Raw genomic sequence first — 27,768 nt, forward strand, 5'->3', positions numbered from 1 at the left:
CAACTTTATTCTTCAAATATCTTATTATCTTACTCTGTTGCTTTTTGACTCTTCATGCTCAACTTATTCCATCCTCTTTATCTGCTCAATTTCTCTACTGGGCTTATCAGCAACAACAACAACAAATCTCTGCTGACTAATGACTAATCCAATACTAAAACTGAGTTTCTCTGAAACTACATGCAATTAATCACTGAAGGACTGAGAGAAAATTCTTCTGTCACTACCCTAATAAGCATTATGGGTTATTTTAATTATTTCCATAAATCTCTCAAGCTATGAAATTGAGGAATATTTGAACTTTGATTGACCATATTGTCTGCAGCCAAAAACCAGAACATTATCCCTGTCCACAAGTTGTCCAAAAAAGGACCAAGAGAACACACAAACATGGATGGAATATATATATATCAACCATGTGAAAGTAAATTCTTATTGAAATGAGATTTTGTTCTTTATTTTGTACATGTACTTGCATGCCTTGGAATATTTGCCTTCCGTCCATATATATATTTTTAATGCATGCACGTACATTAATATTCTTCAATGAAAGGTTTTGAGACTTTTCAGTACTGCAAAAAAACTTTTCCTGCCGACATTTTACTACCAGTCTTCTCCACATTCCATTATCAGCAAGTTGAAAGGGAACTTCACATAATCACATTCTACTAGACATTTAGACCATCATATATAATGTTCATGATGCTACGAAAATTGAAAAGTGAACATAATCAGCTAAAAACACAGTAGCTAGAAAATTCAAAAGCTGTCCATAAATTACTTTTCAAAAAGATGCCTTACTTTCCAAAATTGATATGATATATCTGCAGATATCTACTTTTTAGTACTACAATGACAAATTCGGTACCTGATAAGAAAATTTTCTAAGGCCAGAAATCTAAAAATTCTTTACGTAATTTCAAAGTAAAATAGATGATCAACCTTGTCTTAGAGATTCATGATTAATTAAGATGGTTTATACTTGAAGATTTTATACCACAAATCTGACCTTGATAGATTTATTAAAACCTGAGTATCTTCCAATGCACTGCACTCGATTAGTCGACATGAATCAAGATACCTCAGGAAATCCATCCACAAAGATCTTAGACTAGTCATATTCTCCTCACTATTGTTTACAAGTCCCATGCATGATTGTTAAAGTTGTAGATTCTACACATTACTAAAAATTTGGGAACTTGAGGCGAACTATCAAAATGAGTTCCTCAACTCTTTATGCATATTAATATAGTAACATAGTATATGAGTATATAAGGTATTTATAAAATTTAGGGGCCTAAAGCGGTTGCTTCCTTCATTTATCCTTATGCCACCGTATTGTACATGGTGAGAAAAAAAAAGAATTAAAATAGGTTAAAGGTTAGATCCTTTCCAATAATTAGAAAAAGTAGTAGATTCTATTTCATCCTCAAATCTCAATACAGAAACAAATCTTTTAATCCGGTCCACTGATGTGCAAATAGGGTTGTCATGCCATCTTTTTCTTTAAAATATTCTTCTCTCTTCTCCTCCTTTTTGACCATTCCACTTGGCCAAAAAAAAAAGACCATTCCACAGTTTCCACTATGCAAGCATAGAATGGAAGGGCTGGATATTGATCATAATTTCTTACCAAATTTTTTGGCCCATTATAAATTTATGGGTCAAATTAAAAAAAATAAAAATTTGGGCTCGATTTTAACGGTTTCCATTCATAGACTCGTGGCCCATATATTTTGGCCCATTATATCAAGCTTTAGACCGGCCCGGCTTGCTGATGACCCTAATCGCATTGGTATACCAAAAAAAAAAATTACAAAAAAACAAAACGGCGCAAAGGGCAAACCAAATAACCAAAGCTCCAGAAAGACCTAAAACCCACTCTCCGCGATTCATAAACATACAGGTTTCTAGCTCTTCTTCTACTTGTTTGCGAACACAACAGCTTCAAAACCTCTCACTCTCACTCACTCAGCCACTTCGCTCGAGCAGAAGAAGAAGAAGCAGAAAACGATGTCGTTGCGAGTGCTGAATCCCAATGCGGAGGTGCTGAACAAATCGGCGGCTCTGCACATGAACATCAACGCAGCCAAGGGTTTGCAGGATGTCCTCAAAACCAACCTTGGTCCCAAGGGCACCATCAAAATGTACGAAAAATGAAACTATTTCTTGTTTTTTTTTTTAATTTTCTTTTTTTTTTCTCACTTTTTTGTTTTTGTGCTCCAGGCTTGTTGGTGGAGCCGGAGACATCAAGCTCACTAAAGATGGCAACACTCTCCTCAAAGAAATGGTACGGTTCTTTCTCTAAACCCTAGATCTCCGGTTGGTATAATCGCTTTTCCAGAAGGTGTTTTTGAGCTATCAGTTGTATAGTGTATCAAATTAGGGTTTAAGAATTTCTGCATTGGATCAAAGTACGAAATGAAGCAGTATTCACTAACTGAGGCTCTGTTAATGGATTTGCTTTTGTTAATGACTTGAATTCTTCCAAATGTAAGAACCCGGAGGTGTATTCAAGTGTGGTTTAGGGTTTCCTCCAAATGTTTGTATGGATTTGGCTAGTAAATATGTTTTTCCATCATGTTCCTGCATATGCCTTGCTTGTCCTTATTATGGTATGTTAAATGGTGTTTCCTTCAAATTGTTGCAGCAAATTCAAAACCCAACAGCGATTATGATTGCGAGGACAGCTGTTGCTCAAGATGACATAAGTGGAGATGGCACCACGTCTACTGTCCTGTTCATCGGCGAGCTTATGAAACAATCAGAACGATACATTGATGAAGGTTGGTTGTCACAGACTTGCAGTCACCTTTTAACTGATGATAGAACGATTTGATCTCTGGTTCCATATAAGGATCAACTTCTGTATGGTTACTTTTAGAGCTTTGCACCTTGTGGTTCTGCAAAATTCCTCTATTTCATCCAATTATTTAATTTCTTCCTTTTTCTTCATGCATTAAATACTGTGCATCTATGAAATGGTGCCACACCTGAATGTAAGTGCTATTGTTGATTTTCATGTAGCGCCTGCCTGTTCTTTTGGAGCTTTTATATGGGAATCATGACCTTTCATATTGTTGAAAATATAGTAAAAGAGTAAAGGTTATTCTTGGCCTATGAATGGTGATAATCGGAATTCCTTGATTAAATTTTATTAATAACGAAGTTGCACTTTTGTTTAAATGGCATATCTAAATCTAATTGAATTCTCAACCTCCTATGGGATGAGCTTCTATTTTAAAATTTGAGGCATCTTTTATTTATATCAGATGCTATCAATTCAGTTAGATTTTTTCTAGCTCAAGTGGGAAATGAGGGTCTGCTTGGTTGTATAACCAGTTTTATTGTTTTTAAGATCTGGAAATCAAGCAGCTGTTTCAGTCTTGGTTATAATATGAGAAAGCAGACACTTGTTGGGCTGGCGAGGTTTTTGTGGCAAAGAAAAGCTGGAAACATGTTGATATCTTGTTTTTTTTTTTTGGTGTGCCCTCGATAATGAGTTTATGTTTCTTCCAGGGATGCACCCACGTGTCCTGGTTGATGGTTTTGAGATTGCCAAAAGGGCAACGCTTCAATTTCTTGAGAAATTTAAAACTCCTGTGGTGATGGGCAATGAACCCGACAAAGAGATTCTAAGGATGGTAGCAAGGACAACTGTGCGAACGAAGGTATCTTGTATTCCTTTTTATTTATTTTATTTTAATTCTTTGTGTGGAAAGGGTTTAGGGAAGAGTGGGGGTTTGCTCCTAGGTTTTCATCCTGCTCTGAAAATAAATGAATTTATTTTAAATGTTGTATCATTTGACTCTGATATGTTTGCTCGTGCAGTTATATGAAGCCTTAGCAGATCAATTGACTGACATAGTTGTTAATGCGGTGAGTGTCTGTGGTTTTTGTAAGAGTGCTTGAAATATTGCTTATTTCACTTTTGCTTATGATTTTCAACTTGTTCAGTGGCTTATGGAATCTAGAATTTGTTGTGGACTTCTTGCATCTTGATGTGTGACAAACTATGGTTTCATAAATGACAGGTTCTTTGCATTCGCAAGCCTGAGGAAGCCGCTGATCTATTTATGGTGGAGATTATGCACATGCGCCATAAATTTGATGTAGACACACGTTTGGTATGTTAATATCTTATATTTTCTGCTCTACCTTTCAGATACTCCTTATTTTTTGATGAATAATGATAATGCTGCCTAGTAATTTCTCAACTGTTTTGGTTGCATAGTGCAAGCTTAATAGTGGATTTATTTATAGAATAGAAGTAACTGTTCTCCTGCGGGTTCTCAGTTCATTTATGTCCTATTCTAGATTGAGGGTCTTGTCCTTGATCATGGTTCTAGGCATCCTGATATGAAGCGGCGAGCAGAGAATTGTTACATCTTGACATGCAATGTATCTTTGGAGTATGAGAAAAGGTAAAAGAACATCTTTATGTAACTATGTTTATAACTTTACATCCAAATGTCTTTATAATGGTGGAAGTGGTGTTAGATATGGAGCTCTTTCTTTCTTTCAGCAAAGGCAATTGCGTTGGAAGTATTTTCTTTTGGATTTTGCTTGCTATATGGCACTCACTTTTTATTCATAAAGATTATAATTGAGATAGCAGTGTTTTGAACAGTTAGCATCCTCTGTTCTTATAATTTCTGATCATTATGAATTTGATGGTTTTCCTCAGTGAAGTAAATTCAGGCTTTTTCTATTCAAATGCGGAGCAGAGAGAAGCAATGGTTGCAGCTGAAAGGCGTCAGGTTGACGAAAGAGTTAGTAAAATCATTGAGCTGAAAAATACGGTAGATTTTCACACTTATGCATGATATTGATGTAGTACACTAGTATTTCTACATTATGGAGTCTGAAAATTCCTATACTTGGTAATTCGCAGGTTTGCTCTGGTAATGATAATAATTTTGTCATTATCAATCAGAAAGGAATTGATCCCCCATCTCTGGACCTTCTCGCAAGGGCAGGGGTAAGTCATGGATCAATATTGTTGATTTTTTTCCTAATTATTTTCCAATATATATATATATATTATCCACAGTACCTCTGGTCAAAATGTGTATGAATTCATGAAAGACTAAACAATATATCACTTGGTAAAGATCTGGAGACCCCTCCAAAACTATATTCTGGAAATACCTATAGCAAATTAATATGCTGGAAAAGTGTGCAACTTAATGGTTTTACATCTTTTGTCTTTAATAATATGCACTTGTGGTGATCATGTTACAATCAGCTCCATTATTCTCTATTGCTTTTGTAAATTTTGTGCACTTGTGAGTATAAGAGACTTGGCATTATTGCTCTTAAATTATGATTTCATGCTTTTGATAGACCATCAGATATTATAAGAATTTTATTTTACAAGCATGTCAATATGAATCTTAATCTTCACAATAAGTGACATGATGAAAACTGGCATCCTTTAAATTTGTTAATGGTGGTGTAACTCTACTTTTTTTTTTTTTTTTTTCTTGGGATTGTTTTGTGGAATCACTTAAATGCTCAGGAATACCCTATCAGGATAATGTTTTCAGAAAGTCTAGTCTCGTCAAACAAAACATTGTTGTAGTAGCAAGAGGATCACATAGACAGCATAGCTATTTTATTGGTGTTTTGTTGTGACCTTGCTATGATTTGCTTCAATTTTATTTTATTTTTCTCTTGCATTGTATTCTTCTGATCCCATGGTTTTGTAGATTATTGCTCTGAGAAGAGCAAAGAGGAGAAATATGGAACGTTTGGTTTTGGCTTGTGGAGGGGAGGCTGTAAACTCTGTAGATGATTTAACTCCTGATTGCCTTGGTTGGGCTGGACTTGTATACGAGCATGTTCTTGGTGAAGAGAAGTATACATTCATCGAAAATGTGAAAAACCCTCATTCTTGCACAATCTTAATCAAAGGTACTCTGTTCATAGCTTTACCTAGCTTGCAAAATCTTTATATAATTCTTGTTTGTTATCCACTAGTCAATTATTTATCTGGTACCATTCTGTTGCCATTGGTAAGTCCTGTGGTGATGTAATCTTTATTGTCACTTTTATTGTTGCAGGGCCTAATGACCATACCATTGCCCAGATTAAGGATGCTGTTCGTGATGGCCTGAGGGCAGTTAAAAATACAATTGAAGATGAAGCTGTTATCTTAGTAAGTTTTGCTCAACTAGATATTTCTTTGCAATCTTGCAATCATAATTTTTTTTTTCTATTTTGTTTTAAATTGTAGTCCTCCCCATGGTTGTATGCTTTGGGCACAAATTGTGGCTTCCGGTGTATATATCAGATTGTGATTTGTGTATGTTTTTCATTTGTGACTCAGGGTGCTGGAGCTTTTGAAGTTGCAGCCAGACAATATCTACTAAATGAAGTAAAGAAAACTGTTCAAGGGGTAATGGAATACTTCCCTTAATTTCCTTGTAGGGAATACTTTTATGTGCCTCTTTCTATGCCTTTATCTTTTTGATGTTGCAAACTTGGAACAGAGAGCTCAACTTGGCGTCGAAGCTTTTGCCGATGCTCTGCTCGTGGTGCCCAAGACACTTGCTGAGAACGCAGGCCTAGACACACAAGATATGATAATTGCTCTAACGGTAACTTCTATGAAACTTCCTCTGTTTTTTCACGTAATTATATTTCTTCAAGTGATTGAAAAAGAATCACATCCGAGCTTTGTTTTGCCACGCGGATGTTTGTTCAGGGAGAGCATGATCGGGGAAACATTGTGGGACTAAATCAGCACACTGGAGAAACCGTTGACCCACAAATGGAGGGTATCTTTGACAACTACTCTGTGAAGCGGCAGATTATAAATTCAGGGTACTGTCACGTGGGAATTCATTTCTCATCACCCAGCAAGATTTTTAAAAATTCTCGTTTAAAACTAGGAAGGCCATTAATCTTCATTTATGTGCCTTTTTTTGTTTATTTTTTTCTTGTTTATGTAACTCACTGATGTTTGGGCTACTCTATGCAGGCCTGTGATTGCATCCCAATTGCTGTTGGTGGATGAAGTAATTCGTGCTGGCCGTAACATGCGGAAGCCAAGTTAGCTTCAGCCTACATGAGTTTTTGGCCGTCTGAAGTTTCCCTTTTTGTTTTCAGTGCAATGAATTGGTTGAAACTATCTTAATGTAACTGACTGGGGGAAGTTGTGTTGTTGAGGAGTGTAAGAGGGAATCTGAATTTGCATCTACTGTGGAATTTTAATTATGAATGAGGAATGTGTGATATAGCATCTAGTTCGTTTGAAATTTTTTGTTCTCAATTTCCCAGTTTTCCGGTTGAAACAGTTCAACCTGCTGGCTGCTGGAAGAATTTTTAAATTTTTATTACTCTCTAGGTTAATATACAGTAAAATATAGCCATCATTAAAGAACCGAGGTCAGGACAGAGGAAAATAGCATTGTATAATTTGTATCAGAGAATCATATTCTAAAACATGACATAAAGACAAAATTTTGCTCTTACATATTTTGACATGAATTCAATTGATAGGGCCGGCCTGGTTTTCCATCCTCTAAATGGTACATAATTTCTCCAAGATGGGAATGATTTATGTATGACACATTGACACTATAAATTTTAATCAAGAATATACTACATGATCCATATGAAAACTTTAAAAAAAAAAAAATTCATTAGAAAATGTTTCACTCACCGCCTCTGTCCATCAACTCCACCACAACAGAAATCAAAATAATACAATTTAAGAAATTGTGAAATTGTTGCTGGAATGTGAGATAACCCTAAAATAAATTCTACATTAAATGCTCCATCTCTGTTCATATAGCATGAACTTAAACTTTTGCAGATCCCTTCCCAACTTGTTGAAGCATGTATTCTCTCTTCATTTCCTCCAAGACATCATCGTTAGTGCTGCAAAAAACAAAATATTGTCAAGATACTTACATTCCTAATCGTAGAGAAAACTAGTATCTCACATTTACTATAGAATTAAGCCATGATGAGTTTCAAAGTGATGCGACTTGTATTAGCACATGTAGATATTAGTAAACTCAACTCCCTTTTAAAGAATCTTTCTCTTACTCAGAGACTATTCTATATGTTGGCTAAGCACTAGGTAGTTATAAATAAAACATGCTCACATCCCTCCGTCACCATTCCCTAAGCGTTAAACTAAGGATAAGCCGTAGCACTACCATTCAGCTCACTGAGGAGAAACTTTCTCTTCTCTCTTAATGCTCTCAAGCAAATGCAATAAAAGATGGGCTACTTTTTCTGTTTCATAATTAGAATACCTTCCTCTCTAACTACAATTCAATGCCAAAAACCAAAATTTAAAACCTAGGTTGATACAGATTGCATAAGAAGTTGTCCTTGACGAGCCATGCGATGCTCCTGTTACCATAAATCATGAATTTTACAAAATTACCATGCTTCTGATAGCCAGGTGACACTGAACTAGAAAAGTAAACAAATCATGGAAACATTGTGCATAGCTATTCTCACAAGGCTTCCAAAATTATGACGCATTTTACATATTCGTCTCTGTAAAGTGTAAACACTAGGAAAACTAACTGCAAACAACCCAAAAGCCTACTTTAAGAAATGAGCATTAAAAGTTGCCACCATATTTATCCAAATCGCAAAACTCAGCGATAAAACAGATAATGCCTTGATGAACTCAAGCACTGGCAACATCCTGCCATATCTCATGATCTAAATACCACTCTAACACCTCAACTGTTTCCCACTTATGTAAACTATGAGGCGCTGCATCAACAATTACTTATATGATACACTTGGTCCATTTATAAATGGCAGGTCAAGACTTCCTAATACACAACAGATTGAGAGCCAACGAATTTCTTGAGATACAACAAAACCAGTAGTAGTCTCACAACAAATCATTATAATATCAGAACAATTTTTGCAAGTCTACTATTCTCTAAAGCAAATCAAAATTCTATAAACCTATTTTAAAGAGGCCATTATAATGCTGGCAAGAGCATTCCCACATCAAACATTAACTATGAAAAATTTATAAGACCCTGTTCAATTTTCTTTTTTTTGTGAATAATGAATGATCAGTCAAAAATAGACGAATTGGGCTTACAATTGATGAAGGCAATTGTTCAATTCTTTAGCTTGTCGGCGACATTGCCAAACAACAGATATGGTTCTCCCATAAGAGCATTCCGCATATTTGGACGCGTAATCCTTGCACTCCTGTAGCGCCTTGTGCTTCATTTTGCTTCGCAATGCTGTGTAACAGCAATTCACAACCCAAATTATACATTTTGAAATTGAACCAGAAAAAAAGAAAAGGAGTGGTTGTTGAGCCCTAGACTTTGAGCTTTGAATATATACCTTCTTCTACCTTCTTCTTCACGTGATTCTCACGTGCTTCTTGTATGTATCCCATCAAATAATCTGTGTCAGTCTCGGGTCTCTTAGCTACTGAAGAGGACGGACTTTGTTGCAGACTCTGAGCATTGTGCAAAGTTATAGACTGATTCGCAGTAATGAAATTAGCTGATTGGTCACCGGCAGGTGAGAGTAGTATCCTGGTCTGAATGCTAGGGCTCCTGTGGGCTTGCTTCAGCCGGGCATATAGGCCTTAATCCACTTGTAGGTTTTGATGGATCAAGTCTATGAATCATGTCAAAGACGTTCAAATCCGCACTGAATTTGGCCCAATCCATTTTTTTTTTTTTTTACCATAGCCAACAAAAAAGAAAAAGAAAAAAGCTTAGTCAATTTGTAGTCAAGGTACAAATGCAATATGGTCAAGATACAAACGCAATATAGTTAAGGTATAAATACAATATAGTTAATGTACAAACCTAGTTAATCAAGTTACAAACGCAATTTAGTCAATGTGCAAATCCAATTTAGTTAAGGTGCAAACACAATTAGTCAAAGTAGGAATGTAAAATAGTTAAGGTACAAACGCAATTCAATCAATGTTCCAATAGCTAAAATAGCTAAATTTAGCCATGTTACAAACCTAATTCAGTCAAGATACATGACAAGTTAGTAAAGGTACAAATATATTTTCATCGAGATGCAAACGCAAAATAGTTAAAGTACAACCTCAATTCAATCGATGTACAAATACAAATCAGTAAAAGACCAACTAAATTATTCAATATATAAATATGAATATAAATTTGAAATAATTTTGCTACTGATCATTTAGTCTAATAAATAATACTAAGTTTTTGCTTTGTCGGAGTAGGTCATGAGTTCAAAATTTATAAATGTTAGTTGATTAATAAATAAATAAATATTTCTAAATAAATCATAATTATCATATGTGTCTTTAGAATTTTTTTTATATTGGAATTCAAATTTCAGCATTTCAAATTTTGAATTTGATTCGGGTATGTTAAAATTAAAAATTTTTGAATCAAAATCGGATTTTCTAATCTAACTTGCACCACTAAGTTGGAAGTAGGAGCCAATGTGGTAATTGACAATGATGGCATTGATGGATGACTTCCCTCTTGCTCCAAAACTAATATCTATTTTTAAAAGGTCCAAAAAATGGAGGAAGAAAAATTCTGAAAAATGTATATTTGAACAAGCATTAAACCTCCACATAAGTCTTTCAACCCACAATAAAGCATGAAGCTTGTTGTTCACCAAATGTCAATTATTGAACGTTTGACTAATCTGAAAAAACGTCGTGAGCACAGGGCAGTGTCGTTTGGTAACACCCACAACGCGGTAGCGTGATTCTTGTCGCCAAGCCTTAAAATTTGTAGATTTAGGAAACCCGTCAAGTCCGTCCGTCCGTCCGTCCGTCCGTCCGTCCCCCACAAAGCAAAGGAAGCAATCATATAAACGACAATCACTCAAACAAGGTGAAGAAAGAGAGAGAGAGAGATTGCGTTGACGGTCAACGCCAGCGTGGTCACTCCAAAATAAACTCCACGGAATCTCCGTCACCCACCACGTGTCCCCTTCTCATTGGACCTGCCTGTCGTCCACTCCTCGTGTCGAACATTTTTAAGCCCACACCCCGTTTCCCATTTTCCATTTTACGAGCTTAGATCTTCTTCTTCGTTGTGGACCAGAGAGGTACGGACGCTATACTTCTCTAAGGGCTAGGGTTAGGTTAGGGTTTGATGTACTGATTTGTATTCTAGGTTTTTTTTTTTTTCTCTTGTTGATTTACTGTGTGTTTTATTTCTTGTTTGTCTGAGATCTAGGGTTACGATTTGTTTGTTTTTTACTTTATTTTATTTGGGGATTTATGCGTTTTTGGTTTGATCTGATCCGATTTAAGCATATGATATTTGATTTGACCATGGGATTGATAAGATTTTCATTCACGGCTTGTTTGGTTGCTGGGAAAGTGTTTTTAATCTTTCAAGAAAAATGTGTTTTTTGAAAGAGGAGGATTTTTCCGACTTCACTAAATAAAGCTTGGAATTACTAGTTGGTCAAGTTGAAAGTGAGATTATTGCTTGCTAAGAGAATCAGGATCCTGATCTGTTTGGTTGCTGAGAAAATTTAGGTAAAGGAATGAAGTTGCTGGGAAAGGGTTCTTAAATCATTCAAGAAAAATGTATTTTTGAAAGGGGGAAAAGGATGTGGATTTTTGAGGTTTCACTAAAAATAAATTAAAGCTGGGAAATTACTATTTGGCCAAGTTGAGAGTGGGAGTGGAATGATTACTTTAATATGCTTTTTAGCTAATAGGATCAGGATCCTGATCTGTTTGGACGCTGAGGAATTCATTAAAGGAATGAAGTCAACATTTTGAATTGTACTCCCGGTTTTAATGAATTAAAATATTTTCACATAATTGTAATATGCTCTGAGTTTGCTTCAACAGATCTGACCTACTGTTTTATTTTCTGATACTCTCTTGATTGGTAGTTTTGTATGTAATTGGTATGATTTACCGTATGATGGCTGGCTCTACGTGTGTGATGTATGTATTTGTATATATGGATCATGCCTTCATTTGATAATATATGAATTAATTCCAGGTTTTTAGAATTACCTTTACATAGCAAAGATGTCGCCAACTGATTCTTCACGTGAGGAGAATGTGTACATGGCCAAGTTGGCCGAACAGGCTGAGCGCTATGAGGAAATGGTTGAGTTTATGGAGAAAGTTGCAAAGACTGTTGATGTTGAGGAGCTAACTGTGGAGGAAAGAAATCTCCTCTCTGTGGCCTATAAGAATGTGATTGGGGCTAGGAGGGCTTCATGGAGGATCATCTCTTCCATTGAGCAGAAGGAGGAGAGCAGGGGTAACGAGGATCATGTTGCAATTATCAAGGAGTACAGGGGTAAGATTGAGACTGAGCTGAGCAAGATCTGTGATGGGATCTTGAACCTTCTTGAGTCGCACCTCATTCCATCGGCTTCATCAGCCGAGTCTAAGGTGTTCTATCTCAAGATGAAGGGTGATTACCACAGGTACCTAGCTGAATTTAAGACTGGAGCTGAGAGAAAGGAAGCAGCTGAGAGCACCTTGTTGGCTTACAAGTCTGCTCAGGTTTGCTCAGCTGGCCATGCTGCTACTTCATTTTTCTAATCGTTTTGTGTTTGCAGTGATCATTCAGCTTGTTTTGTTTTATTTGAAGCAGGACATTGCTCTAGCTGAGCTGGCTCCAACCCACCCAATAAGGCTTGGACTTGCTCTCAACTTCTCTGTGTTCTACTATGAAATCCTCAACTCACCAGATCGGGCTTGCAATCTGGCAAAACAGGTATATACAAAATGCTGTATACTTGCTTTTTTATTTTCTGTAATTCAGTGGATTATTACATTCTAATTAGTATAGCTTGATTAAATTCTTCAGTGGCTGTTGATTACTTGAAAATTAAGTTGTTGGGATTAGTTTCTAAATGTGCTTTGACATTCACTAGCATGCCGGTCTATATCCATGTTAATTTTCCTTCTTTTTATTGTTCCTTCTATGAATAATTTAGGTCGCCATGTTTTGTTTTTAGTGCAGCAGGCAATTGCCTGCTTCATGAGTAAGGTTTTCTAAATACAATCAGTTGCAATTGTACTTTAAGAGTGTTGGTCCATATGTTTTGAAAGAACTTTTGTTATTCTTTTTCGTTGGGCTGGTTATTTCTCATGAGAAATGGTGAATATTTGTCCGCTAATCACTTCACTCTTTTGCTTTCTTTGGAGACTTCTTTCCTTAGTAATTAGTTCTTGGGTTCAATTTTTAAAAATTACCTTCTAGTCACTATTTCTTAGTTTCATATATTAGATTCTTGATCATGCTGGATGGTTAATTAATTGGTATAATTGCATACTAGAATCTCTTCCCCCCGCCCTCTCCCTCTCTCCGTTCCAGAATACAGGCTGTCAGATTTGGTTCTGTTTATCGCTTCTAGAGTAATGATTAATGGAGTTCCCTGGGATCCTTTGGACAATAGTGGATGTGCCCATTTTCATTTTTTAATTACTTATTTCATAAAATGATGATTGTCTCCCTTCTGGATTACTGTAATTTATTTGTGCTAATGGTCTTCTAAAATTTTGAAATTAACTTGTGCAATGTGATTTTTATCGTTACATTAATGGTTTTGTAATCTTAATGTTCATACTTCAATCTTTCAGGCTTTTGATGAGGCTATTTCCGAGCTTGATACACTGGGTGAGGAATCATACAAGGATAGTACTTTGATCATGCAACTTCTCCGAGACAACCTGACACTGTGGACTTCTGATATCACGGTATCTCTCTCTCTGTTTGCACATATGTATGCATGTATATTTATACTACTATATATACATTTGTATGTATTTGTAAATTCTGAATTTGGACTAGACCAGACTCTAAAGAAATATTCCCATGTTTTGCTCATGCCATTTGAGATCCAGAGATTCTTTCACCTTATTTTAACATGATCATGGATGGAACACCTTTTCTTAAAGGTTTCTGCTCACTTTCTTGGAACCATCAATACCCGATTCTTTTTTTTCTTTTTTTGACAAGGCAAAATACTGGATTAGGATTGGTGATTCTTGTTTCACCCAAAAAGGGGTGAACAAATAAGGAAGCTTAAGATTGGAATGCATCGCTATACTGAATTCTCATCTGTCCATGATGCAACCAATTGTTCGATTGTGTATTCATGCATGACTGTTTGATTACCTTTCTTTTCCTCAAGTTACTCCATCAGTATTTTTATTTTTTATCTGGAATAAAAATGTAATTGTTTATCTGGAATTGTAGGATGATGCTGGCGATGAAATCAAGGAAGCATCAAAGCGTGAATCAGTCGAAGCACAGCAGTAACGAGTCTGGTTCATAGGAAATGTGTACTGTGTACCTTTATTTTGGACCTTTGTAATAGATGCCATGTGGGTTGTAGCAGAATTTCTCTATGAACTTGACGATCTTGAGTGCGGCAGCGCTTAGGTTGAAATATTCCAGCTTTAGGGTTGGAGTATTCCAAAAGATCGCAAAATTGCTTTTATAATTGGTCAGAAGAATTTGGTTCAGTGCTTTGAGTGCTGTGCTATATGATTTAGTGTTAAAAAATTAGTGGTTTTCAATGTTTCTTCTGATTTGCAATGTTGGTGTTATTTTTATCTGAACATTGTGTAGCCGTGCTGCTTTGTATTTTATTCGTCTTTCACTGGAATGTGTTTTGTTTGGTGCGAGAGGACTCTGTCAACGTTAAATCCTATTTGCTTTGTCTAAGTTGGCTGACCTTCATGGTTCCCTGCAATTTACTCAGTGCCACTGTAGCTGGCAATCATGCACCTTACAATTGATTATTGTTGGGACTATATGAATCTCAATTGCCCATGTATTTTGATCCATTTGTGATCAACGTGATCCCCACGTAATGTACACTTAAATTCAGGCTAATAAATAAATGCATAATACCCACATTTATGATTTATGTAGTGCAAGATGTGTAAGCATTTCACTTGTTGGTAGAGCAGAGTATTTTAATTTTGCCTTGTAAATGGACCAATCTTTTCACTGTTTCACTGATCTCTTGGTCTACAATATTTGATTCGATCTCTCTGAGCATCAAATGTTAGACGCGATCGTTTGCCTATGGTGTATCAGTCAAAAGTTTATGTGGGTAGTGTTGCCTCAACATGATCTCTGAGTTGAAGTACAATGAATGCCTATATTACTTCACCTTCCATCTAATAGATGGTGCATGGAAATATGAAATTACATTGTCCATTGGTGTATTCATAACGATTTAATGAGGATATAAGCTTAAAGTTTTGAAGTTAAATCATTGCATTGGATATGAATTAAACATGTCCATGAACCTGTCCTCAAGTAGCATAAGTAGGATGGAGTATAGAACAGATTTTAGGTTTAATTCCTCTTTATAACAAATAAAAACATAAGAAATTATGAACGATTGCATCACACTCATTTTAACCTTGTTCAAGTCATCTAAAAGTTGATAATATGTAACTTTGATCTTTAAACTCTTATTAGATCCTCGTTATCGCTCTAAGAATAACATCGCCAACAGGGGCCTGAATTCCGCGTCTGAAAAACGGCGTCGTTTTAAGGAGGCTCGCCGCCTCGCCCACGTCGACCACTGACGCATTTTGGAATCCGGTTCCACTGCCCAAATTGCAGCAGCATATAAAAAGCATATATACACAAATAAACACAGTGCGCGGCTCTCCGCTCACAGTGCTCTGCTGCCTTTATACACTTCTCTGCTTCAATACAAGCACTCTTTCAAGCTCCCATGGCATCTGACAGTGTCATTATCACTTGGTCTATGCTCTACCTCTCTCTCTCTTTCACTATGCTATAATGGTTTGCTAGCCGCACAAATAGAGTAAACACGTTTCCTTGTATTTGTCTTATACAGGGGCTCGGGAGAAGATGGACAACTAGGAATCGGGAACAACGAGGAGAAAGAAAGGGTGTGCGTTGTCAAAGCCCTCGAGTCCCAGAGTGTCCGCTCTGTTGTCGCTGGTAGCCGAAACTCACTGGCCATTTGCGAAGATGGCAAGGTGGGTCCCCCTCCCTTTATCTGCTTCTTTATTCTTCCCATTTTGTTTTTTTATCACTCTCTTCAGTGTTTTAAGTATTTGGTTGTGTGAAATTGGGAATCTTTTGTTTGTTTTTGAACTGGGTACTAGTTGTTTACATGGGGTTGGAACCAAAGAGGAACCTTGGGGCACGCTCCAGAGACCAAGACTGAGAACATTCCAAGCCAGGTTAAAGATCCTGCCAATTGGAAAATTGTTCAGGTAATTCAAATACCATCATAACCATGTTTGGCTTTGGAAATAGGAATATTGTTAGCTTTTGGTATAGTTTTCATCGAATTTGATTGGAGGTTTGGAATATAGGCTGCTATTGGTGGGTGGCATTGTTTGGCTGTTGATGATCAAGGCCGCGCTTATGCCTGGGGTATTAATCATCTTTTCTTTTTCTTCTTTCTTTGTTTATTGTGAATATTTTGAATAACTTGCTCTTTCATAACATTGGGTTTTCTTGTTTTCATTATTTAGAATCCAATAGAAGCGAAAATGTAAATCCTTTATTTCTTCTGCTGCCAAGTAGAGATTTTTTTTTTGGCTGTCTTGAGGGTGTTGAACAAGACCCCAGAAGTTATTTTTGATCAGTCTGAGGGTACAAAGTTGTTTTGGTACAGGTGGAAATGAGTATGGACAGTGTGGTGAAGAACCTGAGCGCGACACTGGTAGACCTCTGAGAAGGGATATAATCATTCCTCATCGCTGTGCGCCAAAACTTGTAGTTCGCCAGGTAAGTTATTCATGCCAAGTGCAGAACATTGAACTGCACAACACAAATTGTTGGATGCAGTATGCCCTCGTTTCTCAGTAGAATATTATTCTTTTCCCAGTATAAATGATTATGGCATCCCATTGTAATCTCCCTCCATACTCTTGTAGCATGATCATTGAGTTTCAGAAATGGATATCAAGTTCCTCTTTGAAATGAAAAATCAGATGAAGCCAGTATTTCATGCCGATGTAAATAAGGAAACTATCAGCATAGTACCTATTATCATGCAATTCGTATTAGTTTCCATGGTCATTATTACTGGTTTGGAGTTTATATGATGTGCCCAGCAAGTCATTCTCAGGTGACATCTCTTTTCATAGAGTTGTATTTGATGTGATCTAAATGTCACAGGTAGCTGCTGGAGGTACTCACTCTGTGGTGCTTACACGTGAAGGGGAAGTATGGACATGGGGTCAACCATGGCCTCCTGGAGACATGTATGGTGCCCTTAGACTTGACTTTGTCAATTTGTTTTTAAGCATCTTTCCTGCATTAGTGAAATGCCTACCTGCTGGATTGCACTATATTAACTCCTCATGTATTGATAACTACCTGCATGATTGTAATTGAGTACTCGTCGTAATGTTATTTATCCTACAATCATCTGTGAACTTTCTTCTAATTTTCAGAAAACAAATTTCAACACCTGTGCGAGTACAAGGCCTTGATGCAGTGAGGCTCATTGCAGTAGGGGCATTTCATAATTTGGCTCTCCAAGAAGATGGTACTTTATGGGCATGGGGTAACAACGAATATGGACAACTCGGAACTGGGGATACCCAGCCAAGGTCACAACCTATTCCTGTCCAAGGGCTTTCTGGTCTTACTTTGGTATGTATTACATTGTCTTTTTATCTATTTTCTTTCGTTTCTGTCAGTCATTCCTGCTTAGCACCATGCATGAGTATCTCAATTTAATCTGAATTTGTGCCTTTTAAAGTATTTATTTTACTGATGTGTACTGTTATCCAGACCTAGTTGTATTTCTTTGTAATTGTGTTCTCATAGGAAGTTGTTTTGGACTCTTTGTAGACCATATTGTCCTTGTATAAAAATTTCTACAACTATGAATTAGCAGATCCAGTCGCATGAGATGGATTGGTATGAAAAATGTGCTTAGTCATAAGGCAGGGGTGGAGCATCTATAATGTTTGGGAGCATCTATAATGATAGTGATACAGCCTTGGGATTCATTTGCCACGTACCATGGTGCCTCAATGGTTGGAGAGGCTTGAAGCATTGCCAATGTTGCTCGTGTCCATGCAGAAATTGGAGCCTTGGTTTTTTAATCCTATTCTTTTTTGGCTAATTTTGACTTGCTTGTCTCTGATTTTGTTATTTTGGTGTAACCAGGAAGCTAATGATGTGATCGTCTGGGATTTGTGCCTCATGGTTAAATGTTTGTAACTAGATGGTTATTCATATGTTTATAATTTGTTTTAATGTTTTTTTAACTTTCTGCACCTCTAGGTGGATATTGCTGCTGGAGGATGGCATTCTACTGCACTAACAGATGATGGAGAGGTGATTACTCCCTCCCTCCCGCCCTCCCTCAAGAGAGTGTGTATCAGAGGACCTTATTTCTTTACCTATGTCATTTTATTGCAGGTGTATGGTTGGGGACGAGGGGAACATGGGAGGCTTGGATTTGGCGATAATGATAAAAGCAGTAAAATGGTGCCCCAAAAGGTTCATCTTTTAGCTGGGGAGGATATCGTTCAGGTATCATATATAGTTTATTTCTCTCCACTCCTCTAAATAGCTTAGTTGGACAACTTGGACTGCAGGGTGTTTGGGAGACCTGGGTGAGTATATATAGATAGACTAGATATGGCGCGTACTGATTGTTAGTGTGAGATATCAGGGTTTAGGGAAGACATATCCTGGTATCCTATTTAACAAATTTACTATCATTTTTGTCACACTATACCTTCTTCTCTTGGTGGAATGGGATAATCATTGAAATTTTAAGATCCAAGTGGTTAAGAGTTATAATCTCTCTCTCTACATTCTGAGATTTACCCTTGTGCACAAGGCTTCTTCATGATTCGACCAAACAGCAAAATCATAATTTTAGTGATGGTCTAGAAACGAAGTATAAAATTTTCTTGTTATGGCATTGCTTTAATTGTATTTCTTTCTTCGAATGCTTTAAAAAATCCTGCACACTTGCCATGTTCTCATTTCTTTTCAACAGTTTGAGATGGATTGTGTTTATTTATGATGTAGGTGTCATGTGGAGGCACTCACTCGGTTGCATTAACACGTGATGGGCGCATGTTCTCAGTAAGAAATTTTTACTAATGCCAGTGGCATCACTGTTGAAGGATAACTGAATGCTCTGAATGAACTTCAGTTTCAATAATATTAACTTGTCTTGATATTGGCAGTTTGGTCGAGGTGACCATGGACGACTTGGATATGGAAGGAAGGTGACAACTGGTCAACCAATGGAGGTTCCCATCAACATCCCTCCGACATCTCTCACCGACTCTGCAGCCAATGGGCATTGGATTGCCAAACTTGTTGCTTGCGGAGGACGCCATACTCTGGCTATAGTAGAATGGAAAGCTGAGGAATGAAAACAGTGAACTTCTATTACAGAATTTGTCTGGTAACAAGAATAATTTGATGTTGGTTCTGTATAACTAACTGTATTGCTTAAGATGAACTAATAGCACATCAATATAATAGGAGGAAGGACAGTTCAACTAGATCTATAGGTGAGTGTGATTAGATTTCTTCAATCTCTCCAATCTTAAATGCTTGTGTTGCCATTGTTTGCTTATGGAGATTGGTTTAATAAAATCTGGGTCCTGGGTCCTGCATTTCTTTCCCTTTTCTTTGGGAGCTGTGATTTGTTTGTGTGCCTTTGGATGCTCAGCCAAGCAAAATGTAGAATGGACATTTATCATTTATGCAAGTTCCTTGTATACACAAACACACACACAAAGTTCCTGGTACTCTCTCTCTCTCTCTCTCTCTCTCTCTCTCTCTCTCTCTCTCTCTCTCTCTCTCTCTCTCTCTCTCTCTCTCTCTCTCTCTCACACACACACACACACACACACACACACACACACACACAAAGCGTGGCTAATGCCGCAGAGAGAAATTGGGTACTTAATTTACACCTACTGATAGGGACAGAAGTCAGATAAACATGGCAGCTCCACCTGGTCCATATCTGCTGCTAAACAGCCCAGCATGCAGTAGCACCAGGTACAGTAGTTGACTTAGTAGTGATATTGCAATAAAGGCTTCCAATGTTTGCTGAAAATCACCAGTTCATTAGGATAATGTTAGTTTAATCACATAGTTTTGCTTCAAACACCAAAGAACATCGTATATGTAAATTTATATTTGCTAAAATCCTCTTACCAACCGTTTTCCTCTGCGCCCACCTAATATGATTTCCTTACATACCAGACTGGAGAAAAAGAATGGAACAAAGAAAATTATCAAAGTCTATATTTTCTTTTCTTTCTTTCTTTCTTTCTTTCTTTGTGTTTTTTTTTTTTTTGGGTGGAAAGGTGAGAGTGAATTACCCAAAAGCAAGAGCTATGATAACCCATGATATGATAGCTAAAGATGCTGCACCAGCTAAACTATCACTTCGCCATGCACGAAGATGCATCAGCCCAAAAAGCACAGAACAAGCCCCAACCACCCCAGCCATCAATGCAAAGATCAGCAAAAAGCTTGTCGATGGATTCCCTCCCAAATCTGTACAAGGTATATCAGAGAGACAAAGAGGCCAAACACTTAAAAATTCCTCAAAGCCCAAAACCCAACTGAATTAACCATGTGTTTTGTGTGTGTGGGTTGTGAAAGGACAAGGAGAGAGAGAGAGAGAGAGAGAGAGAGAGAGAGAGAGAGAGAGAGAGAGAGAGAGAGAGAGAGAGAGAGAGAGAGAGAGAGAGCATAGTTACGAGGGTGATTTTGCTCCCCATCGATATATTTATCAAGGGACCATCCAGCCAGGCCAAGCATGATGAGATAGACCACCAAGTTCATTGCTAGAAGAGGACCCATTAAGCCTCTACCACCCCTTCCAACCGCCATTAATGTCAAAGCTAGCTAGCTCAAGCAGCCAAGCACAACACACAGCCAGAGTGACTCACAGAGCTTTGTTAACGGTGGTCATTCACTCAAGTTGATGGAAGAAAAGACACAAGATTACGTGGTTTGTTGTTAGGAACTCAACTACAAACGTGTCAGTCGTAGCATATGGTGCCTTTAAGTTGGGACTTGGGAGTCATGTGGAACAAAAAAGTCACTTGCATTACATCATAGATAAACGACGTCGTCAAGCGTAAATGTAAATTACTATGATAAATCTAACAAACACTGATAAAATTGAACGATTAGAAGGCCTTTAGTAATTAGTATGTTGTCCTACAGAGAAAAACTGTCTGATGCAATGGCGTTGAGTGGAGGTTCAACAAAGAAAAGCAAAGAGCTTAAAACAAGAACAAATACAGTGAAGAAAAAAAGTGATTTGCAAGGATCAGCATAGCGTCTGACAAGTGTGATCCCTTCCTCCTGACCACTTCTTGAAGATGGTGATGCATCATCCAGTTGAAGAGTTGGGCATGTCAAAAACCCATATGCTATACCTGTGAATGCAGCTCCAAAATGTGTCCTGCAACATTTACCCAACAAAGTGTGTCAGAATCAAATTTAAAATCACTAGAAAATCAAGTTTTTGACCAACAAGTTTTGATTTTTCTCATATACTTGGCTTGGTTTTAAGTTTTAACCTTACCAGTCATCAATTGGACCAAAACTGCTCAATGTGAAGCTAAGAGCTGTAGTAATTACTGCCTTTTGGAACATACTGTCTGAAACATCCTTTGAAATTATGTCTTTGTTTTGGATCTGATAAATGAGCCAAGCTCCGATCATGGCAAATATTGGTCCCTGTGATCAACTTTATGGACTTAATTTCAAACTAAGTTAAGCTGAAATGGTGTAGGCTTATGCATTCAACATCAATGAAGTGATAGTTCATACGATACATCAAGAAGTGGGAATTTACAGAACAAGAAAAAAATGAGGTCTAGAATCAATCAGAAAGAAAAGAAGTTGGAGCTTCTTACCGTCCCACCAACAGTTGGGTCTGGTGTATGAAGAAAGCTAATCAGGTTGCCAGAGATTCCTCCAAGTATATAAATCAAGAAAAATGTGAATGAACCATAGCCTCTGCACACCTTAGGCCCAAATGTTACAAGCCCCCAACAACCAATGGCTATGTGAAGAATTCCTGAGTGCTGCATATACCAAATGTTTCTAAGAGGACCTCATTTGAAATTATGAGCCAATCATATACACAAAAACATGCATATGCTGCATAATACCAACAACCAACAAATTGAACTCAGTTCATGCATCATATCATTCATAATTTTTCTATACTCTGCAATTCAGTGATAACCCTTTAATAGTTTCACATTAAAATGAAGGTCCTAAAATACTTGATGCAAATTATCACAACTACTATTATCAAAATTTAATGTTAAATGGAAACAGAATGGAAACACGAACCCAGTTGTCAATCTTGTACCAGAAATATCGGTGTCACTAGCCTCCACCATTCTCCAACCAGGATCAAATGATTTATCTTTGCTCCATATAATAAAGGAAGAGAGAAGAGCTCTAAGTCAGAATTCCTAACTGGACTTGCAATCTCAAACAGAAAAACTGCAATGTTTATAGAAGCCAATATACTTCTGCAACCAAGAAATGAACAAAGAAGCATGTTAGCTACCAGATTTTCATCTTGATTATGAAAATGAAACATATCAGCTATAAAACTAAGCTACAGCAGAGTCAAATATTATAATTTAGATAGAGCAAGGTCTTACATTAAGTAGAGATCAGAGATTTCATTATACTGCAGTAAATCTTGAGAACTCTCTGGACCATGGCCATCACTTGTACTTATAGCATTTCTGTACCTCTTCAGTTTCATCTCATCACCTCTTTCAGAATCTTGACTGATGGATAAGGGCTTTGCAATTGGCTTGTCTTCAGTAGCAAGATCATCAGATGTAGATGATGTATAAGTTTCTGAGTCTGCATCTGAGGTAATAAAAAAAATACAAGATTAACTGTCCTTGCTAAAAGTAACTACTCAGTGTTGGTCACCACATATAAGATGGAAAATACTTTTACCTTTATTAAGTTTGCCAAGATAAGCATCAAGAGACTCCAACCCCTTCTTTGATCCCAAATGGCCATCTCTATTGAGTTGCTCCCTTGTTTTGTGTGAATCAGCTGGAGGCAGATTTGTGCCATTCTGGAGCTTTTCAAAATAAGAATCTAAGGACCTCAACTGCTTGAACTGCTTCCCCTGCAGACTAGAATCCGATGCATACCAAACCGCGCCAAGATTTTGTTTTGGTGAATTATTTTCAAAAATGGATCCTTTAGATGATGCACTTGCCCCTCTTGTCTTCATTTTAGTTAACATATCAGTATGAAGATATGCAGAATGCCAATTCCTGCCCATATCTCTGGATATTGATGGAAAGCATCTCAAATCCTTAAGAGTAGGAATAGAATGACACACAAAATCTTTATCACTTTGTCTTATTACACAATGAATCGGTTGGGTATTGCCTTTGTCTGGCACTTTGTAGCATATTGGAACCACAGCCATGTAATCCTGAAAGAAGAATGAACAAGAAGGTTTCATAAACTACCTCTAACAAGAATATGTATATATATAAAATGGGGAATGTTATTTTGCCAAATAGTCTAGCAATATAAGCATCTTATGTTCTCATTATGTTGTTAGACGGTGAATCTGGACCCCGAAATTCTGACAAGAATCAACTTAACCAATGACCAAGATTCACTTATTACGAATCGATATAAAATAATATGAAGAAATCTGAAAACTGCAGACAATGGCCAACACTAAGCTAGTACTGCATGCACATGTGCGTGCATGTGTATATGGTAGAGTTTCCAACAACAAAATCTCATCCTGATAAGCTAGTACTGTACCCTGAATCTCATTATATAGAAATATGTCAAAAGCAAGTTGACCTCACAAAGATAAAATCATATAGACATATACTATACTCTGCCTGGTTCAGTGAAAAATAAATTTCTATTTATAATTTATCATTTATCATTTCAAGTTCATTAGTTCAAAGGGCCACCAGTTCCAGTTGCATGCTGTTAACACAACAAGGCGAGGGAGCAGGAGACTTTTTCTTTGCAGTAGTTTCCTTTATTTTCTCAGCAACCAACCAGAGGACACTCAAAAGGCCAACTTTACAAGACAAAGCAGAAAACCTTCTACTTGAAGAGGGTTTGCCAGAAGAGTAAAGACAAAGATGCCAAAGGCAGTCGGGTACCTGAATCCCAAATTAATTAAAGATGGGTATTTCCACTTTTCCAGAGCTTTTGGAGGGGGACACTCCTGAGGTTAATTTGTATTCTCCTTGGAACTCTTATAAATTAAAGTGTTGAGTGGCCAGACATATGTACTGCAATCCCATGAAAAGCTGACACTGTCCCATGAAAGGAACAGTGACAAGGATTGAAATCCAAGGGAATCCTCCCTTATCTCTGTTGGCCCATTAGGATTCTGCCACGCGTGACTCACCGCCGATATGGTTTAGGGTTTGATCGACGCCATACACTGCACCCCTTCCTATCAAAAATCAAGGGTCAACGCACAGTCTTGTGTGAATTGTTGATCTTGTATAAAATGTAATAATAATATGCATATGCATTAATGCATATAATGGGGCCCTTCCATCGAAAAATTTCTTAAATAATTTTATTCGCAAGATCTCTGGTATCATCCATTCTATATTATATTTGATTGATCTGAATCATCTTGTTTGTTAAGTCTTTATCTAAATATTTTCTATATAAAAAATTAGACAAATCATATATCGTTAAGATATCTAATTTTGACAACATAAATTGATGAACTTAATATTTTCAATAAATACTTAAAATGATGAATATATAATCAAATAGGTAAATAGTTTTCGATTTATCTAACTTTTTACAATATTAATTTATATCGAGACTTATAAAATAAATCGCTTCAATCATCGAATTATAATGTGCATAGTCAACTAAAGCTTGACTTATCATTTGGTCTAGTAATGACACTCAATCTCCCTTAGTTAGAGCACATCTTAAGTTCATATCTCATGGACAATGGTTGATTAATAAAAAATAAAAAAAACTAAAGCCTGACTGGCCAATATTATGTGAAACCAAGATAGAGGTATCAAACGAGTCGAAATGGCTCATTTAATTTGGGTCTATACATATTTTGTGTCGTGTTTGTGTCGACCTAGATATTTAAGACCTAAATCCAGCATGACCCATGACTCATTCGTTCTCGTGCTTTAAACTAGGTGGCCTATAGGCCCTTTTTTATTTTAATTTGTTTAGAGTTAAAAAGTTATCTCATATTAGTTTTTCTTCCTTGTAATTAAATACTATTATTTTTTTACTTGAAAATATGAAATTTTTTGTTAAGAAGTTTTTTAAAAATTTTAAAAAATAATGTTAAAAGAGTTGTGTCTTATTCGGGCCCATTTTATGCTCATGCTCATGTCATATGGGCTCAAACCTTATATGTTTACGTATGCTTATATAACTCATGTTTATAATTAAGAAGTGGGAGTTAAGAGCTCATACTTACAATAAGAATTTGAATTTCTCCCTTATCTTCTTTTAGATTATTAAAAAAATTTAATGAAAATAAAACATTATTTAGGCTAATTTAGTATGGTGGGAGGTCTAGTTCAATAGTCTATTCTTATAGCTTGAACTATACCTACCTAGGTTATAGATTATGTTAGAGGTGTATAACGGGTTGGTTTGGCTTGGCTCGTTTAAGACGGACTCAATCACATTTCGTGTTGTGTTCGTGTTGTGTTCGAGCACCCATATAGGAGTGTTTCCATAACACGAATTCAATAAGGGTGAAACAAAGTAAAATTACAAACATACCCTTAAAACCCTAGATGCCCCGCCCCGTCCCCTATATTTTTATCTCTTTGCCTCTCCCTCCCTCACTTTAATAGCGTAGACATCTTTCAATTTATCTTTGTTTGCCTCTCCATCTCTCAAAAACTTGTCTTATCTCGTGTGTTCCTATCAAAATCTCTTACCATTTCACCTTTTCCTTAGCTTTCTCACTCTTCACAAGAGGTAAAAAACTTATCTAATATTCTTCATTTTATATTCAAGTGCATTTTCATAATGTTTGTTCGAATTCGACTGTTTTAATTTATTGAATTTTTGTAATGATTTTGTAATGATTTTGTAACGAGTAGCTCATAATGCAATAGTGAATGTATAGATAATCTCGTCAAACTATATTTACTAATGATTATTATTTACTATGTATGTAGTCTAGTGAATTTTTTCATCATATAAATTTAGAGATTTTTTCCCTTTAAATTGAGTTGTATTTTATGTTACGTGAACTATTATTAACTTATAAAAGCGTATAATTTGAATTGGTTACTTTTCAAAATTGGGGATCTGAGATTTTGTTTTGTCGGTAAGGGTGGACATTGATTGGGTTGAGACACAGCCTACCGGCAACCCTAAAGGCATGGTTTCATAACCAGCCGACCCATCATTGCCGTTGGTTTGGCTCAGTTGTAGCATTCGTTAGTTCGTCGATCAGGCGTGTTGATTTGTTTTCAATTTGGTGGGTAGCAATGACAATTGGCTTAGATCTGGAAAGGTAGTGTCGGTGTTGTGAAAAATTGCGAGAAGAGACGGGATAAATTGAGAGAGGAGAAATGAGACTTGACAATAGTAGCGGTGACTGAGTGATAGATGGTCAAAGATAAGGGAGATGTGGTCGTTGGGAGTGGTAAGCGACTACATATCTAGAGCTGAGATGTTTGTCGGCGCTAGGGTTCTAGGAGAGATGGTGTTGGTGACTGGTGAGTTGAGTTCTAAATTTTTTAATTTTTTAGTTATAATATAACAAATATAATATTTAATACATTATAAAATAATTATAATGTATTAAATATAATATTTATTTATATAAATATAAAAAATGAGCGGGTTATAACCTAAACTCATAATCGAACTAATCCTAATCGGTTTACACATTAACCTTATGCACCCCCGTATTCATTTTTATTTATATGTTTTAAAATTCACCCGTTTTCATTTTTATTTATATGTTTTAAGTTGACCCGATCCTAGTTAGGCATGTTGAGCATTTTGTTGAGTACGAGCGAGTTATGCCCACCCCTAATAGATGAGGGGAAAATAACAATCTTTTTGGCTTATGAAATGGTGGTTTTCTAGGTAATATTGTCATTTCATACTATAGACTTAATTTATTAGGTTTAGAGAATAATTATGGAGAATTCTTATTGTTTGTAGACTTGTAATACATAATTAATGTATATTCCCCGCGCATATTGTTTGTCAAAGTGTGCTTTGGGGAGTGTGGTAATTTGAAAATTTTCGATGATTTGAAATTTTAGCCCACACGCATTGTGTGCAAAATAATTTGAGATTTTTCTGCAACAATGATATTTTATAGGATTTAAGGGATCTATGAACGTAGAGTTTATAATATGTATTAGGTAAACATTGGTGAAACTATTGAGAATCTTTTCTCACATTCGGATTTTATAGCTTTGCCTTACAATAATGTATTTGGGTTCAACACTTATTTTCAATTGGTTTTGAGTTTTGTGCTCTAATCTATGTGTTATGTTAAATGACTACATGTGCTTCACGTCATCCCGTATAAATTATATAAGTTGTCCACGTATTTAGCTTAAGTCACACCACCCAGTATAAATTGTGCATGTACTTGACTCAAGCCAGGTCAAATGTAAGGGGGGATGTATTGAGAACATATAGAATTTCAAATCTAGAATTAATAGCCTTGCCTGATAATATATAATGTCTTAAACCAAATTATGAAACTTTTATGAAAAAATATCTAGAGTTGCCATTGTCTTTAAAGGAAACTTAGTCA

The 27,768-nt window shown here is 36.5% G+C and overlaps 6 protein-coding genes across 7 annotated transcripts; 3 read left to right on the forward strand and 3 right to left on the reverse strand.

Moving 5' to 3' along the window:
* The first annotated feature begins 1,829 nt into the window (after nucleotides 1-1,829).
* Nucleotides 1,830-7,250, forward strand: LOC147288324 (T-complex protein 1 subunit zeta 1). The gene is made up of 15 exons (XM_086241226.1): nucleotides 1,830-2,147; nucleotides 2,227-2,290; nucleotides 2,651-2,786; nucleotides 3,520-3,671; nucleotides 3,832-3,879; nucleotides 4,035-4,127; nucleotides 4,318-4,424; nucleotides 4,688-4,802; nucleotides 4,895-4,981; nucleotides 5,712-5,916; nucleotides 6,066-6,160; nucleotides 6,332-6,400; nucleotides 6,495-6,602; nucleotides 6,710-6,828; nucleotides 6,986-7,250. Exons 1-15 carry the CDS (start codon nucleotides 2,014-2,016, stop codon nucleotides 7,059-7,061), a joined length of 1,608 nt encoding a protein of 535 aa, XP_086097352.1. The 5' UTR covers nucleotides 1,830-2,013; the 3' UTR covers nucleotides 7,062-7,250.
* Nucleotides 7,251-7,625: 375 nt separating this feature from the next.
* LOC147288325 (Cytochrome c oxidase biogenesis protein Cmc1-like protein) lies at nucleotides 7,626-9,504 on the reverse strand. The gene is made up of 3 exons (XM_086241227.1): nucleotides 9,343-9,504; nucleotides 9,089-9,236; nucleotides 7,626-7,887 (listed from the first exon to the last, which is right to left on the reverse strand). Exons 1-3 carry the CDS (start codon nucleotides 9,395-9,397, stop codon nucleotides 7,809-7,811), a joined length of 282 nt encoding a protein of 93 aa, XP_086097353.1. The 5' UTR covers nucleotides 9,398-9,504; the 3' UTR covers nucleotides 7,626-7,808.
* A 1,400-nt stretch (nucleotides 9,505-10,904) lies between these two features.
* LOC147288326 (14-3-3-like protein A) lies at nucleotides 10,905-14,604 on the forward strand. Its single transcript, XM_086241613.1, has 5 exons — nucleotides 10,905-11,058; nucleotides 11,976-12,490; nucleotides 12,582-12,704; nucleotides 13,574-13,690; nucleotides 14,193-14,604. The coding sequence occupies exons 2-5, from the start codon at nucleotides 12,005-12,007 to the stop codon at nucleotides 14,253-14,255; spliced, it is 789 nt and encodes a 262-aa protein (XP_086097739.1). The 5' UTR covers nucleotides 10,905-11,058; nucleotides 11,976-12,004; the 3' UTR covers nucleotides 14,256-14,604.
* Nucleotides 14,605-15,406: 802 nt separating this feature from the next.
* Nucleotides 15,407-19,623, forward strand: LOC147288327 (Regulator of chromosome condensation (RCC1) family protein). Its single transcript, XM_086239623.1, has 11 exons — nucleotides 15,407-15,722; nucleotides 15,820-15,964; nucleotides 16,094-16,204; nucleotides 16,307-16,367; nucleotides 16,612-16,724; nucleotides 17,118-17,203; nucleotides 17,396-17,597; nucleotides 18,237-18,290; nucleotides 18,375-18,488; nucleotides 18,996-19,052; nucleotides 19,157-19,623. The coding sequence occupies exons 1-11, from the start codon at nucleotides 15,694-15,696 to the stop codon at nucleotides 19,346-19,348; spliced, it is 1,164 nt and encodes a 387-aa protein (XP_086095749.1). The 5' UTR covers nucleotides 15,407-15,693; the 3' UTR covers nucleotides 19,349-19,623.
* Nucleotides 19,624-19,701: 78 nt separating this feature from the next.
* Nucleotides 19,702-20,986, reverse strand: LOC147288328 (membrane protein PM19L-like). Its single transcript, XM_086239624.1, has 4 exons — nucleotides 20,696-20,986; nucleotides 20,312-20,489; nucleotides 20,145-20,193; nucleotides 19,702-20,036 (listed from the first exon to the last, which is right to left on the reverse strand). The coding sequence occupies exons 1-4, from the start codon at nucleotides 20,826-20,828 to the stop codon at nucleotides 19,917-19,919; spliced, it is 480 nt and encodes a 159-aa protein (XP_086095750.1). The 5' UTR covers nucleotides 20,829-20,986; the 3' UTR covers nucleotides 19,702-19,916.
* Nucleotides 20,987-21,117: 131 nt separating this feature from the next.
* LOC147288329 (Rhomboid-related intramembrane serine protease family protein) lies at nucleotides 21,118-24,254 on the reverse strand. 2 transcript variants are annotated; one of them, XM_086239620.1, is made up of 7 exons: nucleotides 24,134-24,254; nucleotides 22,941-23,433; nucleotides 22,631-22,847; nucleotides 22,330-22,495; nucleotides 21,866-22,036; nucleotides 21,532-21,686; nucleotides 21,118-21,408 (listed from the first exon to the last, which is right to left on the reverse strand). In XM_086239620.1, the coding sequence occupies exons 2-7, from the start codon at nucleotides 23,425-23,427 to the stop codon at nucleotides 21,162-21,164; spliced, it is 1,443 nt and encodes a 480-aa protein (XP_086095746.1). In that variant the 5' UTR covers nucleotides 23,428-23,433; nucleotides 24,134-24,254; the 3' UTR covers nucleotides 21,118-21,161. The 2 variants fall into 2 exon arrangements, with proteins under 2 accessions (XP_086095746.1, XP_086095748.1); XM_086239622.1 differs by having other exon boundaries at nucleotides 24,072-24,146.
* Nucleotides 24,255-27,768: the final 3,514 nt, after the last annotated feature.

The sequence above is a fragment of the Dryas octopetala genome, chromosome 4, assembly GCF_963921425.1.
Source record: "Dryas octopetala chromosome 4, drDryOcto1.1, whole genome shotgun sequence".
NCBI classification, from domain to species: domain Eukaryota; kingdom Viridiplantae; phylum Streptophyta; class Magnoliopsida; order Rosales; family Rosaceae; genus Dryas; species Dryas octopetala.